The sequence below is a fragment of the Fistularia commersonii genome, chromosome 8 (assembly GCF_037954325.1).
Source record: "Fistularia commersonii isolate RoL2024-O1a breed Wild chromosome 8, RoL_Fcom_v1.0, whole genome shotgun sequence".
NCBI lineage: Eukaryota > Metazoa > Chordata > Actinopteri > Syngnathiformes > Fistulariidae > Fistularia > Fistularia commersonii.
In genome coordinates, this window is record NC_141291.1 from 14,237,401 (window position 1) to 14,257,675 (window position 20,275).

Here is a 20,275-nt window from a genome sequence, read left to right on the forward strand (position 1 = left end):
CCTTTGACTGACTTCTATGAATGAGGCCTATTGAGAGCCTGTTGGACGTTACCTCAGTGCCCTCCCATGCTGCAGGTGAGCGCGCCTGGGTCAGTTGACACGGTTATCAACCTTATCCGCCCCCCCTCCCCCTCCCCCCCTCACCTCATGCTGTCAGGGTCAGGATCAGTATTCACGTATATGACTGTGCCTCTCCCTCTTTCTGATAACCACCGTGCCACGCACACACACACACACTGCCACTCCACCTATCACACACACAGATGCAGATTCTGTTTGGCAAAGACTGGGATTTCCTTATGCTTTTGTCAAACCTTCAGGCATCTATCTTTTCTGAAGCTGATAGGCATGAGAGGGATTGTGAGGCCCCGGGGCATAAACAAAAATTATACATTATTAATTACATCTTTTTTTTTAGCACAATGCAGGTATTTGAGAGTTTTCTCAAGCTTTATTTAGAGTTCCTCGTGTTCTCGTTTTTCGCTGTCCCACACTTCTCTGGCAGGATATTTACAGATTGGAACTTGTCTCAATATTTGCAATCTTTTAATTTCTTACTCATTCATCATTGTCCACCTTGTCAGACATGAATGCACACAGCCGTTTTGCAACGACATTATTTGAGAATACACCAGAAGTCAGCTTAGTGAAAAAATAATGCGAGTCACATAAAACAAAAGAAACCACTTTTGTGACATCTTAGCATTCTTTTATCATCAGAGCAAGTAAATAGGTAAAATTAAATTAAGTAAAATGAATACAGATGTTAAGGGTTAATTAAACAAATCACCCGCTTCTTCTGTTTCACATTATTTCACACAACCTGAAGTTCCTCAACATGCCAAATTCGACGAGTGAGTTGACATTTTCGATTTCATTTGATGTAGCTGATCAGGTTTGAGAAGTGGGAAATTGTGAAATCTCCCCTCGTGCCATGCAACATTTCCACACACGGCTCCTCTTGCATCAGCGGTGCGAGCTTGTCTGTGTCTATAACCAATTATACGCAGGTTGTGTGTCTGTGTGTCTGTGGTTAATATGTAACACCTGGGGTCGATACAGCTGCTCGGAGCTGCTGGTTGAGCTGACAGACTCAATCTGTGTGTGTCAAACATGTGTGATTAAAGAGTCCATAGTGCTTTGCAGCTTTTATCCACAAGACCCCCCTTCTCCCCTCCCAACGCCACCGCCCACCCACACACACTCTTTTCTGCCCCCCCCCCCCCCCCGCTTGCTTTCTCTTCTTGTCTGTTTACTTTTTGCTTATTCAATGAGTAACTTCTATGAGTCAGTCACACACGATGCTCAGAGGTGTATTTTGAGAACACACACGCTCTCACAGGATCTGCTGTGGGTGTGCATGCTGGAATCGTGTCACTTAAATGCAATGTTAGCACTTGCCGGATGTGGTTATAATATCGGCAGGCACTTCATATTTGGGAAGTTAGGCAGAGAACTGAAAATAAATAGATTCACTGCTGAAGACAGTGCGAGTGTACAAAAATACATTGCTATCTTTGGCCTTATCTTAGTACTACAAGGAAAATACAGACCTTGCCAATCAATACCAAGGGCTTTGCCTGCCAACTTGATGTTTGATAAATCACATTCTACTTTTCTATTTGTTCTTCCTGGTTTTATCTCTATGGGTTTTTGGATACTTATTACTTTACCTTGATAAGGCCTGGTGTCCGAGTTTTCCCTGACCTGAGCTTAGGGGTTATGAGGGTGAAGTCAACTTCTGCAGGACTAATTGCCAAACGGGCAAATTGTCACCCATTTGATTTATTCATTTTTTTGCATTCTGAAGTGCGATTTCTAGCCCACTCAGAATTGATCTTATAAGGATATCAAAGGATGCAAATGTGAATTAAAAAAATTTCTTTTGCTGGCCTTATGCATCCAGATGTCTTTATCTCGGTCTGTCACACACACACTTCATCTTGTCAGCTGCTGGCCCTATCTCTGTAAACTCGTCCTAATTTGAGTAAATATTGGATAAAGTACTGAGGTGGGATGAGATAACCTATTTGTCACATAACCGGCCAACCATCATTTCAGCCTCCCCTGATTAAACAGCACACATCAATTGGTTCAAACACACACACACACAAAGGTGCAACATCAGGACAGGCATGTCTGACAGATCTTTACAAAAAAGCTAAAAATAATAATGTATGAGTTCTTTTAAGAATTTCTCTTTCTCTCTCTCTCTCTCTCTCTCTCTCTCTCTCTCTCTATATATATATATAGAGAGAGAGAGAGAGAGAGAGATCTTGCAGCTACTTTTCTTTCATTTAAAAGTAGTGGAATTAAAATAATTCATTGGCTATTTTACTGAATAAACTGTCAACAATGAGGACTTCAAAACTAAGAATTTTGAGTCCTTGTTATAAGGTGCTCTGCTAAAACTCAGTTATATGCACCAAAACTGAAGACAGATAAGATTTACATTCTTCCTATTTTCATTAAATCATCTTCTATTTATTTTACACGAAACAAAAAATCAAGTGTTTTGACAAAAAGCCTCTATGAGACAACTTCAGTATCTTGTGACAATGGCATCAAGCTGGAGGTGCTGAAGCTGAGCGGAGTTGCGGATCACTTCTCCTGACAAACACTACCACCTACTGGCCAGCTGCTGCAACAAGCAGCCCTGCGCGTATTGCTAATGCATCAACTGTATCACTCATCAGATCAGTGACAGCCTTGAGTCATTGACGATTTATCATCTAAACACTGAGGGACAACAACCTCACTCTCCCTTGTCTGGCGGATCTGAGGCTTTCAAATAAACACAGAAGTACATGAGGCTGGTGCTTGTATGAAACAGGCCGGGATTGGATCCAGACCTCAAATGTAGTCTCTGAAAATACATCAAGTGACTGGATTTGATGCATCGTGACTGTTTTTTGCTGGTTATTCTCCATCCAAGCCCCTGCGGGTTTGAAAGCAGAGCTGCAGACTGAGTTTACAATTCTTCTGGATACTGCTTAAGGTGAATTGCCCCATTCTCGATTTCCTTTTAAACTAAAAGCCCTAATCATTCTAGTGCCCTGGAAGCTCATGCCACTTCTTGGAATGAAGAATGACAAATTTGTAATAGAAACAGGACACCTAATTTTGCTGCCTGGAAACCTTTTGGGACCATCCAATTCAGGATCCATCGACTATTGACTTTTAGATCTTGCATAAAGCAAAAATGTTAAAATTATGTTTAAATGCTATTGACTCCGTATGTTCAGCTGAGCTTTGTTTATTTCTGTAATCACATAATGCAACCTGTTTGGGCTTGTTTACCACATTCCAATGCCATTTCAGTGAGTTGACATAAAACCATCAGATGTCAGTACTTGTCAAGCTGCACAGGCCTTCTTCAAGACAAATCCAATACAGCCACTCCCTTCCAGTACAAAATCAGAAAACCTTGGGCAAAGGCTTGCTCATGAGTGATGTTTGAAACAGATGTGTTCAGGTGTGAATGCTTGAGCCACGTGTGCTCATCGCTCTTAGATCGCCGGTGAAATTTGTTCTTTTGATTTCATTTTGCGACATCAATTGGTTATGGACAATCATCACAGAGTAAGAGCACATAATGACAGCAACATGCTATTAAAAAAAGGCAATATTACAAGCACAGTGTGTATAAACATTTTTTATTCTGGAGAGCATTTCTATGCCATGAACTCATAGGGAATGGGCTCAAGCAGCTGTGGCTGGTTCTTCTTGGTGCTTACAAAGTGAGCCTCACGGGGAGGAGCAGGCTGCATGAAGATCCATTCAAGACAAAAGAGGGGGAAAAAGAAAAACAGAATTACTTGGGTTCACTTAACCTGTAACTATCGTTCAAAATATATGGTAAATTGTGTATTAACTTTGATTAGTTATTATGCAAGAATAGGATTTATGACACTTCAGTCAGTCTTAAATGTCATGTGTAATAAAAGCTATGGCATTTTGTGCAGCTGAACTCTGATATACATTACTCTATAAACCAAATCTTTGATTTTCATTTCTCTTTAATAATAGTAATATAATATTAAAGAATACAATGACATCCCATATTTTTAGGAGTCCTACCTGACGCTTCAGTTCCACCCATGTACCCTTTTGCTTGGCCTCCAGCTTTCTGGCCTCATTCTCCTTGACACGCTGCAGGAAACTGTCTCTGCTCTTTGAGTGCTTCACATGCTCAATGCGCACATTGATCCTCTTGGCCAGGATCTTGCCCCTGTGAAAAAAAACAGCCATGTTTACAACCAAAATATTGGGAGGAACTTGTTACACACTCAAAAATTGCGAGCACTGCTGCCTTATTAAACACCTAAAGCTGTCACCTTGTCGGGACTGCAGCACTAACATGAGTTAGGCTGGAAGTGCCAAAGGATTAAGTAGTTTTCCCCATGTGAATGACCACTGAGGACATCAAATGGCCCTGGTGGCAAAGTGAAGATGGGGTTGCCCAAAATCTTCCTTGATTAAGTGTATGAGCAAGTGTGCCAGTCTTAGTATTTTTCCAGAATAATGTAAATGATGTGCAGTGTACATGAAACAAATTTCATCCACACTTAAGATTACTTGATTAGGCAACCAAGCTATGGCATAAAAAGATGACATTGTATAGGATGATAATCCATGACCAGATCACGTCAAAAATCAAATCTGTTATACTTACTTGACCTGCTTGTTGACAATGATGCCAACAGCATGTTGAGTGACATTGTAGACACGTCCTGTCTTACCATGGTAGCATTTATGGGGCATACCTTTCTGAATGGTACCTGTACCCTGTGAAGAACCCAGACAGCAATGTATGATTGACAATTCACACAACATATATGTTTAACAGTTTTGCACATAGTGTGGTCTGATGTGGCGTGTGTGCATAATTATGTGCATTGTATAAATAAGTTATAAATGGGCAAAAATCACTCTGATTACTAATACTTAATTGATCCTGGGGGTAATTGAATAAATCTGTAGTTATTAATCTTTCTTCTTATTATTCTTTAAGCAATTTCCCCCGGCAGAATCAATTAAGTGTTTCAGATTCTGATCAACTTTGACCAATTTTTAAATGAGCCACCAAGAACTGCTTTTTTCAAAATAGTTCATTTTAAAGCATTCTCATTTTTTGTGCCTGTCCTTGGTTTTGGCCCATATAGCAAGCAAGATTTCAGGCCCTTTTAATTTATACCCCTTAACAAAAAAACACTGACACTTTCAAACATCACCGCAGATGTTGCTATTTTCCCCAAATTGCATGGTTCTGTATGAATCAGTTTGAAATAATATACCGTGAGCCTAAATGTTAAAAACCAGCTGTCTTAAAGTCATATATTAAGTGTAAGGACTATTGTCTGTTCTAAGTTTGGTTTTTGTAAGTCACTTTGGATAAAAGCGTCTGCTGAATGACTGTAATGTAATGTAATTTACAGCCAATATAGTTTCTGATCTGCCAAACTAGTTATAATGGCAGATAGACCAAATTAATAAAGGCTGACCTGTTAGGACCCGTTTACAAATCAGACAGTAGTGCAACATGGGATTTCTGCCTTATGTTTGGTAAAAACACATAAATAAATAAAAACCAGACCAAAGCTGAAATATACTTGTACAACTAATAGAAAAGCAGTCATTTAAATAACCCGGACTGACTCATTCCTACAACATGACTTGTATGACAACAAACAATTCACAAGCAGCGCAAACATTATCCATATTCTAAACCAATGCTGCTTTCTAATCTCAACATAAAACAGGTGATTTTACAGTATTATACCTTGAAAATGTACTAAATGACAGTTTGACAACAACATGTACATGTCAAGCATTTTCAAAAAACTATTTAACAAAGCCTCAGCAAAAAATAATTACACTTGAGACAGCTTTAAGATGTTTTCTTATCCAACAATGGCAGATCCGTTCAATGGCAAAAATGAGCTACTTATCATCTGACCTTATAATTATGCCATAATGTCTAATCAAGACCCATTATCTATTAGGAGTAACAAAAAACTACTGAATTCTAACCCAAACTTTATCCCAATAAAAATAGTGCAAAGACATAAAAGCACAATTGATTAAAAAAAATGTAAAAATATGCTCAGTGCACTTAATCACTACAATGCTCAAAAAACCCTGATCCTTATAAGTGGAACATTTACTCAGTCTTACCTTGATGTCAACAATATCGCCCTTCTTGTAGATGCGCATGTATGTGGACAGGGGAATTGGGCCTGTAAAGTGGATGTAAGTTAATTCAATGAAGCCCAGCACGTCAAATAAGTTCGAACTTTTAATATATACTCACCATGCTTGCGGAATGGCCTGCTGAACATGTACCTAGTTCCCCTCCTCTTGCCTCTGGTATTCGTCATGATGCCTGATTACTGTGGAACAATTGAAACGTCATTGAAAGGGTTTGAAGATTTCAATTCACCTTCGACACGATACAAATAGTTAAAAAGGGCTATGCTTTGCTAGGTACGTTTTGCATCTAGCTTGGTCTTTACTGAACGAGGCCAGTAGTTGGTATCGTATATCTCGAATGTTTTATATTATCACCGTCTCCTTGAATTAACGAGGCAATTTTCATACGAGTGTCCAGCTGCACCGGGGGCTCCAACTTGCGAATTAAAACGGATCATAACAGTTTTAAGATATGTTTTGTGAGATGGGTCAGAGGCTAGCATAACGAACCCTCCACTGAGCCTGCTGGTCAGTGTGACCGGGTGTGTTCATGCTGTCGTGAAGATACCACAAGACGAAACAAGGAACTGCAATAGGTTGTTGTTTTCACAGTGATATGACGAATTATACACAATTTCTGGCCATTCTTACACTGACCCTTAGTACTAACGGGGCAGAAAAAGTTGACTGGAATATGCCACTTTTGCCGATCGCTGCTCCGACCACTAGGCCCGCATGGACAGCCACGCCGCGGCTCCTGGCACCGTTTTACAGCCGCTCTAAACTCAATGGGACGGACTTACAGACCATATTTACACACTGGCGTGTGCGGGGAAACGCTGCGGTCTCTATGTCTATGTATATATCAACGAATCATGGCAGAAGTAGGGTAAAACTCATATTTGGAAGAGAGAAAGTCTTACCCCCGGTCTGTGCAAGATGGCGGGCACGGCGGAAAGGAAGAGCGGAGGCCCACTAACTCCGCCTTGTTGGGCAGAATTGGGGCTGGCTGTGAAAATGCCTGAACCAAAATGAGAGACCCGGCATAACAGCAGATCCAGGATCAGCATATATAACGATTCCTTTGAGAAACGTCGCGAAATCACCACATCCGGTTTGTGCGCTAACAGATTCTGAATCAGATACCACCGGGAAATTTCCCAGGGATTTGGTTGCTGGCCATCAGTTACGGAGAGTATGAATACGCTACTTGCATATTAAATATTGAGAAATGCCCTTTGACGTTTACAGATTAAACTACGTTTTATTTTTTGTCGAAACAGCTCTGAAAAATCATCTGAGTATTTTACAAACCTGGTTATAACTATCAGTCACAGCCATTGCAGTGGAACGCATGCGCAACAGCTGAGTGAATCCAATCAATTTCTCCTTTTCTATCATTCGATTTATTTGGGGAATTCTTAGCTCCCGACGTGATAATCAAGTCAGTTGTTGCTGTCAGGAGGTCGGGTACTGGTAGGATGTTACTGTCACAGCGGGAATCCACACACAAACACGACAAACCGGGGTCAAGCAAAGTGGGAAGCGACGTAGCGTGAATGCTCTTGCATCCTGCCGTTGGACGTTCCGTCGCGAGCTCAGCAAAATCGTCCTGCCCTCACGCGGGGACTCAGTTCGGTGTGCGCGCGGTGGTGCTGTGGAAGATGGCGCTAGGCGAATGGAAATCCTAATGACAGTTTCAAAATTTGCCTCTTTTTGTACCATGGTGAGTTTACCAGTCAGTCCGCCGGTGCGGGGATGTCACTGGCCGTGTTTGTTGTTAGCCGTTTGAAGCCGTGGACTTATTATTAAATTAAAACTGGAAAATGTTGTCTCTGCTAGCCAAGCAGTTTTTTTTTCCGACCCAATGCAAAGCAAGAAGCGACAAACCGCCTTCCAAGCTTTGCTATCTCTGCTGGGGATATTCGATAGTCACACGGGAGAGTCGACTACTTTTTAACTCGTATATTGACGACCACTTCGTTCAATAACTAGTACGACGGCTTGTTGAGTGTAGTGGCAGGGCACCTGCTGCAGTTGGTTCGTGGCTAACTGTCTCAGGTAAAGACAACTGGGGCTAAAACAGTATTAGTGCTTTCAAGCAACTGGAATGCAGCTGCTTAGCACATTACTTCACGCCGATAGGCTGCCGTTCCGCACAAGGTGTTGGGAAATCGTGTACAGAGGCTAAGTTAAGTGTTGGCCTCTGACGAGCTTCCAGATATTATTCTCGCAGGCGATGACGACATGGCTTAACATCAGCTGCGCAGTTGTGGGCTCTGTCGAGGTCCCTGTCCACTCCGCTAAGGCTGCCGCTGTATATACTTTATTGCATCGTCTCACAACTACTCGTTAAAATCACATTAACTCAAGTTGCAGTCGAGAGAGCTCCGGTCCTGCACCAAGTTTCAGCTGTATTCCCCACTTGGGTACTTTCTCTCCTGACACGTGCAATCATAGACCAATCTTTTCTCATTTGGAAGCATCTTTGGATGATTTTGATGTATTTTATTGAAACACCCCTCAATTTTCTCTTTCCTCCCTCTAACAAATGACCTCGATAGTCCCAAGCTCAGTCAAATGATTCAAAAATCGCTTACTGATTTACCTGTTGCATTTCTCTTATCATGGCTTTTTCTTGTGTTTTGATAAGCATAACATTGCCATTCACAGGGCGCCAATGCCTCTGCTCTGGAGAAAGAGATTGGATCGGAGCAATTCCCTGTCAATGAGCACTACTTTGGCCTTGTCAATGTAAGTGGTCTTCATACGATGTTGATTCAGTGTTTTCCTTACCGTTGTGACTGTCTTGGGTACTCTTGATTCCTGTAAGCCTTACGTGATTGCTCCTTTGTAGTTTGGGAACACCTGCTACTGCAACTCGGTGCTGCAGGCTCTCTACTTCTGTAGGCCCTTCCGTGAGAAGATCTTGGCGTACAGAAGTCAACCTCGGCGGAAGGAGAATTTGCTCACCTGCCTGGCTGACCTGTTCCATAGTATTGCAAACCAAAAGAAGAAAGTGGGCGTCATCCAACCAAAGAAGTTCATCACAAGACTACGCAAGGAGAATGGTGAGATTGAGAACAGAATGGGCGACTGGTATTTACAAATGCAAACTGTTGCTAATAATAATGCGCACCATATTATTGTTGCTATAATCAAAGCTCAACAGCATTGCAATGGCCAGAGGATATTTAGCCTGTACAGTATGTGAAATGCAGGTTTATTTTTTCCCCCCACAGAGTTGTTTGATAATTACATGCAACAGGACGCCCATGAGTTCTTGAATTACCTGCTCAACACCATCGCAGATCTACTTCAAGAGGAGAGGAAGCAGGAGAAGACCAATGGCCGCCTTGCCAATGGCACATTGGACTCTCAGAATAACAATAGTAATGCCACGCCTGCCCCTACCTGGGTCCATGAGATCTTCCAAGGCACTCTGACAAATGAGACACGGTGCCTCACCTGTGAAACTGTAAGATATCACGCAGCTTATGTACATGGATGGTAGAATTCAGGGTAAAATATATTTCCACTCATCAAATTAAGAGGATCCACACCATTTTTTCTGTTTCTTCCAAAAATAGAACCATTTTATATCCATATGTCAGTGACCATCATTGTTTTACATCAAACCTCTCTCTTAATATTGGGTTATCCAGGTAATCCAGGTAATAATAAAGTATCACAGTGTTTTGGACTTAATGGTTTTTCTGTTTTGCTTATCCTTTAGATAAGCAGCAAAGATGAGGACTTTCTTGACCTCTCTGTGGATGTGGAACAGAATACCTCCATCACACACTGCCTCAGGTAATTGAACAGTGCCTTGTCAGTCAACTGAGTGAAAGTATCTTTTAGAATTTTCCATTACGGAGGAATTACTTTAACCAGATGTGAGGACTTTGGGCTTTCCCCAGTCTGCCTTTGGGTTATTGACATTAGGTCAGAGCAATTTGAAGAACATTGGTTGTTGTAAGTTGCAAATATTCCATGACGAATTGACAAATCTCAAAAATAGAGTGCTTGTAAGTACTTTTACCCAAGTGGTGTTTTATTTACTGTTTGTAGAAGTAAAGTGTTGCATCACAGAAGTACATGAAATACACAATTTTTGCATCTGTGATAGTGCACTTGTGCCTCGCTAGTGTGAGGAGGATTTGATTAAAAAACTAAGATGTGCACCTCACAGTGGTGGAGACAGTGGTCCAACATTCTCACTCTGTCTCCATTCAGAGGTTTCAGTAACACAGAGACACTGTGCAGTGAGTACAAATACTACTGTGAAGAATGTAGAAGCAAGCAGGAGGCACACAAGAGGTACGGTGTCTTCCAACATAAATTAGATTTATTAACTTTTTATGTATGTCTTTGTCTACTCATGCATCTCGGGTTAGTGCCAAACATTGTTATATTTGTGGTGTAGGATGCGCGTAAAGAAGCTACCAATGATCCTGGCACTGCACCTGAAGCGCTTTAAGTACATGGAGCAGCTGCAGCGCTACACCAAGCTGTCCTATCGTGTCGTCTTCCCTCTGGAGCTCCGCCTCTTCAACACGTCTGGGGATGCCACCAATCCTGAGAGGCTTTATGATCTGGTTGCTGTAGTTGTGCATTGTGGGAGGTGAGTCTGAAACACATGACCATAATATAGTAGTAGTAAAATAACTCTTACCACATTCCTACTTCTTGGCACAAAAGTACAGAAACATTTTAATTATGAATATCATCTCACATGGGTAACACCAGTCTGCTTACTCTCATTGTTTTATCTTGGCTGCTTATTAGATGTATGTGGGTTAAGTCTGGGTTTTCCAGTCTGAACTTCTGTTCACTGTTTCCACTTTTTAACAGATATTTAGACACAATGTCACCCCTAATAGTTCTGATTTAGAGGAAATGTGTCTTCATTTGAGGTCATTTCTGACCAGCAGACAGCCAGAATCAAATCATCACTTTGGTGCTTCAGCATCCTCAGATGTTTCTTTCTTTTACTTTCAACAGGAACACATAAGAGAACGGTCCATCACAAGATGAAAAGTCTAGTCGTGTGTTCCGTTTCAGTTGGGGACTTTTCTGTAAATAATGGCTGCTTTCTACTTCACAGTTTCCGCACAACATGAATGAATCCATTTGGGTGGTTTTCCATTACTTCATAGTACCTCCTCAATATGGGGATGGGGGGGGTCCTCATTGCATGGCAGCAAGAAACTTCCGTGATGTCATTTTTCATGTGACACTAAACACACAAACAATGGAGGCGATGGTGTACATGTTGCTTGGTCTCGCTTTTTGTCACACACAAAGCAAGAGAAGAGAGCCAGCGAAGGCTACAGATAGCACCAATGCTAATATGTAGTGCTCCTGCAGGGTTTTTTTTCCAAATGGCAGTTTCAGTTCTTGTGTTGAGGACTGCTCAGTGATGACATGTTCTTGCCAATCAGTGGCTGCCAGTCTAAATCCTCCTTTTTCCTCTGGTGTTTCTTTTTGTTCTGTGGCTATGTTTAGGGCTTTTTGGTAATACTACATAATATTGAAACCTGCTGATGAAGTAAACTTGTTTTTCCACTGTTTTTTCACTGACACTGTTACTCGTGTATCCTGGCATCCTGTGGATTTTTTTTTACCCACAGTATGTTGTTTTCTGAAAGTGGAGCATTGCATATAAATCAAGTTATAAGAGAGAAAAGGAAAATGTCAGTCTCATTGGAGATGGACAGGCACTCTGCTCTTCTACTTTTGAGTTAAAGCTGAAACGCAGCAAATAAAAAGCACAATTCTGCGAGACTAACAGTGAGTCTTTTAGTCCAACAAAATAAATCTCAGTAGTCCCAATAAGTTTTTGTTTGTTTGTCTTTTCAAAAGGAAAAAGGAAACCCTGATGTAAGGCCATTTTTATACTCTCCAAAAGAAATGCATAATTAAAAAGCCAAATCAAAAATGAAGTTACCGCCTTTCCAATCCCGTCTAAAGGATATTTGTTTTATTTTGTGGTCAGATTCAGTGTTTTAGATTAGTGTTTCCCAATTTTAAGTTGATCAGAACTGATTCCTGACTCACCAGTAACATACACTAACACAGTGTTGCTGCTGCTCACTGACCGCCCTGGCTGAAATCCTGATTTGTGAAAGAAACGATGAGGAGGTTATTGATCTGAATTCTCAAATAACTTGTGATTATTCGCTGAAGGGGATCATAACTGAAACAACATCTAGCGTTTTGGTGTTAACTCTGCTAACACATAAGCAAGTTTGACTCACCTCCAGCCCACCCTGCTGCTTTCTGACGTCATATGCCATCAAACAGGTTTCTATGTGATTGGACTCTCCACCCTATAATCATATAAAATAAATGCCAAGTGTGTCCTGCCCTTGACTGAACGGTCTGGTGTGTAATGTCATAACAGAGTCACTTAGATGATGCAGGATGTGCTGCCTTCAGGTGTAAAGATTGTCCACGGCCCGTTGAGTTGATTCAGTGTTCCTTATCTTTCTAGTGGTCCAAACAGGGGTCATTACATTGCCATTGTGAAAAGTCATGACTTCTGGCTGTTGTTTGACGATGACATCGTGGAGGTGAGTTCATTCACTCTAAAACCTTTCGACATGTTGCTTTGTTTATGCCTCTTGTCCGGCTTCATAACTCCACTGCGGTTCATCGTTCTCCTCTTGCAGAAAATAGATGCACAGGCCATAGAAGAATTCTACGGCCTCACTTCTGAAATCTCCAAGAACTCTGAGTCAGGCTACATCCTCTTTTACCAGTCCAGAGACTGATCGTGGATGGAGTGATTGACGGCGGATATCGGGGGAAGACGCACCCCGCCCCCCCGCCCCCGAGGGGTGGACGTGTGGACCATAGAAACACCACGGCACCCTGCATGGTGTGACACCTGTCCGCACAGCTGTAACTCATACCTGTGCTTTTACGCACTCAGCTCTGCAGCTCAGCCGTGGAAGCCCCCCCACCCACCCCACTCCAAACCCTTCCACACACTGGCTGTTCCTCCATCCCCTCCCCAGCCCCCCTTCCCATTCCATTCAGTCTGGCTGGACACTGCTGCTGCAATGAGACGTTAATGAATGAAAACTGTGTCAAGATTGTTTTTAAAGACATCGAATGAGGATTGTACAGATATCGGGTTGTTTGTATGAGTTGCGTTCTAGTTTTTTTGCCTTGGGTGTGGGTTGAGAGAGTATTTAATCATTCTTATGACGTGATACTAGCCGAGTGTCTCTGTGCCCTATCCCCCCTCCCTCCCTCCCGCTCAGATATTCTGCACCGGGATTTATGTTGAGTGGGTTGTGGTTTTAGAGTGGATGTAAAGGAGGACCGGTGGGGGATGTGAGTGTCAGGATTGGGGGGGGAAGGCGCTGGACTGTGTATTTCTACAGTGTACAGAATGGTATTTGTATAAATATTACTAGAAGATAATATTACTGGAAAAATGTTAGCTCTCGAGAAGACGTATTAACACTATGGTGCACTTTTGATACAGTTTTGTAGATGTTCGGCAAAGTTCAATGTGGGGGTGGGGGGTGGGGGGTTCGCTTGAAAAAGGCTTGTTGTGAAGCGATCATTTTCTGTTTTAAAGAAAAAGAAATAAAGCCAATAAGATTGAGGCGGGGCGCCACTGTCTGTCTCCTCTGCCCCACAGGTGCACACTGATGACTCATAGTAGCTCGACGTCGCCCCCTAGCGGTGATACCTGGTCTCTCTCACGCACACACACACACACTCCACCACCGCAATAGAAACTATTTTTGACTTCATTCACACCTTGGAAGTCAAGTTACCGTGGGAAAACAACTTTTACCAACTATGTGCGATGCCCACCCCACACTCACTAACCAGCGGAGGTGTCACGGAGGATGGAGACGGGCGGATGAGGGGATGGAGGTTGGGGGGCGGGGGAGTTGGAGGATGGTGACACACATCGTTTGCCTTTTAATAGCACAGACGGGACCAGAATAGCAGGGCGTCACAGCATCCTCCGTCTCCGAATTCGCGCAACCGGAGTCCGGAGGGCATCACACGCACGGAGGCAAACGTGCACGCGCCGGAACCGGCTTTATCCGACAGCGAGACGTGAAGAAGAAGAAGAAGAATCCTATGTGGCTGCTGTGAATGATAAAGCCGTGCGCACCTGGAGACTCTGTCCTTGAGACGCTCGGCTCTTCACGGGGAGTCCGCCCCCCCCCCCTCCCTCACCTTTCCTGCGCGCAAGGGACCCCCGCACCGCCCGACCCCCCCCCCCCCCACCACCACCACCACTCCCCTCCACCACCTCCCCGCACCTCCACTCCCCGCACGCCTCCTCCTCTCCTCTGCTCCCCTCACAGCCGCAGTCCACGGCGATGCGCCGTTAACGGCAGAGTCGTTTTTTTTTTTTTCCTTTTTTTCCCCCCTCTTCATCGCATCCTCGCAGCTTCCAGCCGCGGAGAAGAGGACCAGCACCACCACCACCACCCTTCTTCACCTCCTCCTCCCCCAGGTTTGCGCCTCCACCCTGCCCCCCCTCCCCCCAGACATGGCAACGCAAGGCTGGAGCTCCTCCATCTAGACTTGAAGTGTCACCTCTCACGGTCAAGGTAGGCTCCCTCCTTTCTCTTTCCAGCATCCCCCCCCCCCTTTTTTTTAAGCTGACGTGGAGCGGCCACCGCGTTTCCGTGCATAATGTGTGTGTGTGTTGGGGGGGGGGGGGGGGGCTCCATATGGCCGTTGGCGTTGCGGGCTCCGTGGATGCACCCCCCCCCCTTGCGTGACGGGCGCGGCGGTGTCCGGGGGGGCTCCGTGTATCCGATACCGGTGGGGGCCAAGCAGCAGCGCAGGCAACCCGTCGGTGTGTCTCCTCTCAGGGAAACCGTGGCCCTGATGTGCCGGAGAAGCCTGCGGTGCTTTTTTTTTTTTTCTTTTCTCCCCACTCCTGCACAGTCACTGACCCCCACCTCCACGCAGACCGGTTGTCCACTGCGGGGTTCTATCATTTCAACAAAAAAAGGAGAATATCCAGGCTTGCAGCCTCTAGTTTTTTTTTTTTTTTCAGGTGAAACGACACCCATCAGCATGGAGTGTGCTCCTGCATAATGTGCTTTTCCGAGGCTCCGGCAGATGGAGAGACACACTGAGATTAGAAACACACAGGGCAGGTCCTGAGGGGGTGGGACAGCGTTTTTGTTGTAAATTGTGCAGCAAAAGAGATTAAAAAAAGAGGCTCGACGGGCCAACTCTGCCGGAAGGGTGCGTCGTGTCACATCTGATGTTAGAGTTTGCATGTTAAATTCCCCTTTTTTTTTTCTTTTTTTTTTTTAGACGGGGGGCACAATGAGTGAAGAGCCAGCGGTCACCCCCAGCTGGCTGACCCCTGACCCCACAGCGTGGGCCAGCGGAGGAGGAGGCCTGATGGACAACAGCACGGGCCTGGGGACGTTCCCGTCCGAGGAGCCGCTCCCTCCCGGCCAGCTGCCGCTGCTGGTCAACCCCTGGGACATTGTGCTGTGCTCGTCCGGCACGCTGATCGCCTGCGAGAACGCCCTGGTGGTGCTGGTGATCTGGCAGAACCCGGCGCTCAGGGCGCCCATGTTCCTGCTCATCGGCAGCCTGGCTCTGGCGGACCTGCTGGCCGGCCTGGGCCTTGTGCTCCACTTCACCTGTGCCTACCTGCTCCGTTCCGATTCCGCCCAGCTGCTGACTGTCGGCCTGGTGGTGGCCTCCTTCTCCGCCTCGGTCTTCAGCCTGCTCGCCATCACCATCGACCGCTACCTGTCGTTGTACTACGCCCTCACTTACAACTCGGAGCGGACAGCGGCCTTCACCTACACCATGCTGGTGCTGCTGTGGGGTCTCTCCTTGTGTTTGGGCCTGTTGCCAGTCACGGGGGTCAACTGCCTGGCAGAGGAAGCGACGTGCAGCGTGGTGCGGCCCCTCACCAAGAACAACATCGCCGTGCTCTCCGTGTCCTTCCTGCTGCTCTTCGGCCTCATGCTGCAACTTTACGTGCAGATCTGCAAGATCGTGATGCGTCACGCTCACCAGATCGCCCTCCAGCATCACTTCCTGGCGGCCACACCTCACTACGTCACGACGCGGAAGGGCGTGTCGACGCTGGCCATCATCCTGGGCACCTTCGCGGCCTGCTGGATGCCATTCACTGTCTACTCCCTCATCGCGGACTACACCTACCCGCCGCTCTACACCTACGCCACACTGGTGCCTGCCACGTACAACTCCGTTATCAACCCGGTCATATACGCCTTCAGGAACCAGGAGATCCAGAAGGCCCTGTGGCTGGTGTGCTGCGGCTGCGTGCCGGCTGGCGTGACCCACCGCGCTCGAACACCGAGTGACGTCTGAGCGAGCGGACCCAGGTGGGAAGAGAGAGGGGGTTGGGAGAGGCGCCCCGGGTCGGCTTTGCTCCTCGCCGGATGCGTCCGGCGCCGCAGGGAGCAGCAACAGCGGGGGGGAGACAAGACGATAAGAGAGGAAGCGGCTAAAGGCTTCACTTCTGACTGAGGGTCTTAGAGCAGCAGTCTGCTTAGGTATCTACCACTCACGCGGATGGAAGGCTGCATTTTCCTTTGTTACACTCACACACACACACACACACACGTGCGTGCACTGCAGGGTGAGGTTTTCTCACTGTCTTCCCCAGTTAAGGTGGGCCATCACGCAACCCCCCCCCCCACACACACACACACCCCTTCCGACCTCCCCCATCCATGCCACGCCTCCACGCCACCCCACCCCATTCTGCAGAGGGCGCCTAGTGCATCCCATGTTCCAGGCAGCAGCTGTGCACAGAATGTGCATGTCATTAACAAGCTTCGTTGATGGAAGCGTGCTCCGTCTTTCTGGGAGGGGATGGGGGGTGCAGATGAACAGAGGAGACGTGCACAGGCCTTCTCTAAGGGTTGGAAAAGGGAAAAAAAGCTCCCGTCTGGAGCAGCATCCCAGCGCTCTGCGGCTGCACCCTGGACGTGCATCGAAAGCTGAAGAGCCACGGAGGGGCTAAAAATAGACCACCGGCCCTCTCTCTTTCCCTTTCTCTCTCTCTTTCTCTCCTTCTGATCCGCAGACGCACACAAAGAAATTAAGCCACCCACCGCACCCAACCCCACCCTCCCATCCATCGTCCTCTTGTTTTCTCTGGATCGGGTGTGAACCCGTTTCTGGAGCCCAGGCATTAACCCCCCCCCCCCACACACACACACACACACACACACACCACCACCACCCCTTCTTCCATTTCTCTTCATGATTGGGTATAAAATCCAAAGGATTACGTAACCCCCCCCACACACCCTTTCTTTTTCTTATTGTGAGATTGTCTTGATCTTTATGTATGAAAATCCTACCAATCCAATTTTTATTATTATCATTATTATTTTTAAAGGTTGACAAAATATCCATTTTATAACTGAATTAAGTAACTCTTATGAAATCACCTCAAGGCTAAGGTGTTTCTCATGGACCCCCCCCCCTTGCTCAACCAGCTGATATCTGATCTGCATGCTTGACTTCAGTGTAATTTGCATGCAACAAGCACAAATCCCCCCAACCCGAGCTCAACGGGTCAGGTCACACAGGTCGCCGTGGGCGCTGTGTGTCACCCCGATTCCAACGAGACCCCCCACCCTCGGAACAAAGGCCCAAATACCCTCATGCTGGACAACCCCATCCCAACCGTCTGGGTCAATTGAAAAAAAAAACGCAGCGTTTTTTTTTGTCATTGACGAGAGGCGTTTTTAGTTCAAGTAATAATCCAGCGGAAGCTCAAGTAACCCTTACCAGCTGCTCTGAGTTTAACGGTAAACAATTCAGTAACATGCAAGCTAAATCTTCATTTATACACGCGCTCCAGTCAGCAATAACTGCCTTTGGATGGTAGTTATTTTTTAAGAGGTGAAGCAATACTCAGACAGCAATAACATCCACATCCCACCATGATTTCTTCCTGCAGAGTGAAGGACCAGTAAGGTCAGCTTGGTTCGGGGGACGTGCTGTTGTTGACATCGTCAAATAGACAGTAGGATTATATAGCTTCTGGTCTGGGGAAAAAAAAGCAAACAAACAAAACATTTGCCACTGATGACTCCACTGCCTCATTCGTCTGCAAAGGGCGTTCTTCGGGACCCCCGATCGGGCTACGATCATTTATCACACCCGGATGAAACGGTGAACTTTTTTTTTTTTTTTTTTTTTTTGCTGTTGTTGTTGCCTCTGCCTTTTGTGAGCATATGAACTGTTCTGAGTGTTGTAACCTCAAGTGTCTGTACGTGATTGGGGACCGTATTTTTATTTTTTACGTTTTTTTCGTTGTGCATACGGTATGAGTTGCATGGCCTCTGGGTATGTGCATGTGTGCGTGCGTGTGTCTGTGTGTGTGTGTGTGTGTGTGTGTGTGCGCATGTGTGTGTGTGTGTGTATGAGCAAGCAGCTCAGCGGACCATACTCTGTCACCTTGTGATGTCAGGGGGTGTTAAAAAACAAATCGGAGGAATATCAATTCCTAATGACCCCTGACCTTCAAGGATAATGCTGCCAGTCTTCCTGTCAATTCTGCGAGAAGTGGCCTCATTTCCTGGTTGTTCTACGGCGTGTCTTTTTTCTTTTCTTTTTTTTTCTGTGGAGAAACAGGACTGGGATGTGGATGCTCTAGCACTTCAAGCCAAAGTGAATTGGACTGAATGAACTGAGATCCTTGTCCTGCTGTGTGATTTCCATCTCCTCTGATATCGCTAATATTAAATCAATCCAGTCTGGTCAAGGCAGTTGTCCGTCAAGTGACCTCTGAATGAATCAATGAGCTAAAAATGGCCGCTTCCAAATACAGAGATAATGCCTCTTTTCTCTCTCCTTACCTCCTCCCCTTTCCGTTGGCCACAAAAAGAGCCCCATGGAGGGTTTGTGTGGCACTCCAGACTCCACCCTTTTGGTTTAGATTATGCGCAAAGTGTCTGAGGGAGGTAAGCAAAGCAGAAGAATTGCATTTCCAAGCATTGGAATGTGGCCAGTGTGCGTGAACCTGTGCACCGTGTCAGACCGGAGCCTGTTAGTTATTGGATGGGCGCCAACGGGTCAGGCTGGCACATCACACACCATCACAAACTCTTATTACTTTTACCTTTGGAGAAAAGTCTATTTTGTTATATTCATTGAAAAAGTTCTATTTTTTTCCACTGTGGTCTGACCTGAATTCATCCAGATTCTGGTGTTGTATGATATCACGGCGCTGTGAAGCCTTTTTCTGAATGTAGTAATAATCAAATTCCTAAATACCCTCCTCTTGACTAATTTGTTTCTGTAAATAAGGCATGCTTCAGTAGGGGGATTTTATTCCACCATGCATGGTGCTACCAAAGCCAGTAAATCGAAGGGATGAGTTGGACTGCACCATTTTTTGAACGACATTTCTCCACCTGGGCTGTTAATGTAGAATTTGTTCCATTCAGTTTCCCGTCTCTTGCTTAAATATGCACCAGTTTGTAAAAGGCGGTTAATGGATGACAGAGTGGATTCGGCTACACAGATATTTGAGAGGGAAAAGACAAAAACAAAACTAAATTGCACACAACTCATTCATCTGATTGGTGAATGTTTTACTCCTGGGGAGCCTACAGCCTTGTCTACCCAGAAGTTGTAACATTAACATTTTTATGGTTAAGTGAGCGCAAACAAGGGCTTTGTTTCTAAGAATAGAAAGAGACTGTATCATTAGGATGTCATAACAACATAACAAATACACAAAAATCCGCCGAATGCTTTCACAGTGCGACAGGCACAAAGTAATGGTTGTGTGCAAAAAAAAAAATTGGGATACTTTGTAAAATGTGTAGCCAAGGATGGACTCTGAGTTCATGGGGAGGCGTCTTTAGGGTGGTTACTAATCTAGAGCTAATTATGAGAACACTCAAGGGCCTGTGAATGTCTTGTGTGTCTGGGGATGGGGGACGCGACGGTAACAGCATCTTGTGTCGACGTATGCGTAGTTTTCAATGTGAAATGCACTTTATTTTTTGGATGAAAATGGCACAAAAAATTATGTATCTGCAAAATGAAATGTATAAATGATAATCAACATGCA

The 20,275-nt window shown here is 45.2% G+C and overlaps 3 protein-coding genes across 4 annotated transcripts; 2 read left to right on the top strand and 1 right to left on the bottom strand.

Annotated features, from left to right (window-relative positions):
- Positions 1-3,638: 3,638 nt before the first annotated feature.
- Positions 3,639-7,194, bottom strand: rpl21 (ribosomal protein L21). The gene is made up of 6 exons (XM_086151307.1): positions 7,116-7,194; positions 6,314-6,392; positions 6,178-6,239; positions 4,676-4,788; positions 4,081-4,231; positions 3,639-3,764 (listed from the first exon to the last, which is right to left on the bottom strand). Exons 2-6 carry the CDS (start codon positions 6,378-6,380, stop codon positions 3,675-3,677), a joined length of 483 nt encoding a protein of 160 aa, XP_086007433.1. The 5' UTR covers positions 6,381-6,392; positions 7,116-7,194; the 3' UTR covers positions 3,639-3,674.
- Positions 7,195-7,696: 502 nt separating this feature from the next.
- usp12a (ubiquitin specific peptidase 12a) lies at positions 7,697-13,813 on the top strand. Of its 2 annotated transcripts, XM_086151309.1 has the most exons (9): positions 7,757-7,918; positions 8,866-8,946; positions 9,050-9,263; positions 9,435-9,670; positions 9,929-10,005; positions 10,429-10,512; positions 10,619-10,816; positions 12,689-12,767; positions 12,867-13,813. In XM_086151309.1, the coding sequence occupies exons 1-9, from the start codon at positions 7,871-7,873 to the stop codon at positions 12,966-12,968; spliced, it is 1,119 nt and encodes a 372-aa protein (XP_086007435.1). In that variant the 5' UTR covers positions 7,757-7,870; the 3' UTR covers positions 12,969-13,813. The 2 variants fall into 2 exon arrangements, with proteins under 2 accessions (XP_086007436.1, XP_086007435.1); XM_086151310.1 differs by having other exon boundaries at positions 7,697-7,918; positions 12,689-13,094.
- A 715-nt stretch (positions 13,814-14,528) lies between these two features.
- On the top strand, positions 14,529-16,902 carry gpr12 (G protein-coupled receptor 12). The gene is made up of 2 exons (XM_086151315.1): positions 14,529-14,783; positions 15,505-16,902. Exon 2 carries the CDS (start codon positions 15,517-15,519, stop codon positions 16,543-16,545), a length of 1,029 nt encoding a protein of 342 aa, XP_086007441.1. The 5' UTR covers positions 14,529-14,783; positions 15,505-15,516; the 3' UTR covers positions 16,546-16,902.
- Positions 16,903-20,275: the final 3,373 nt, after the last annotated feature.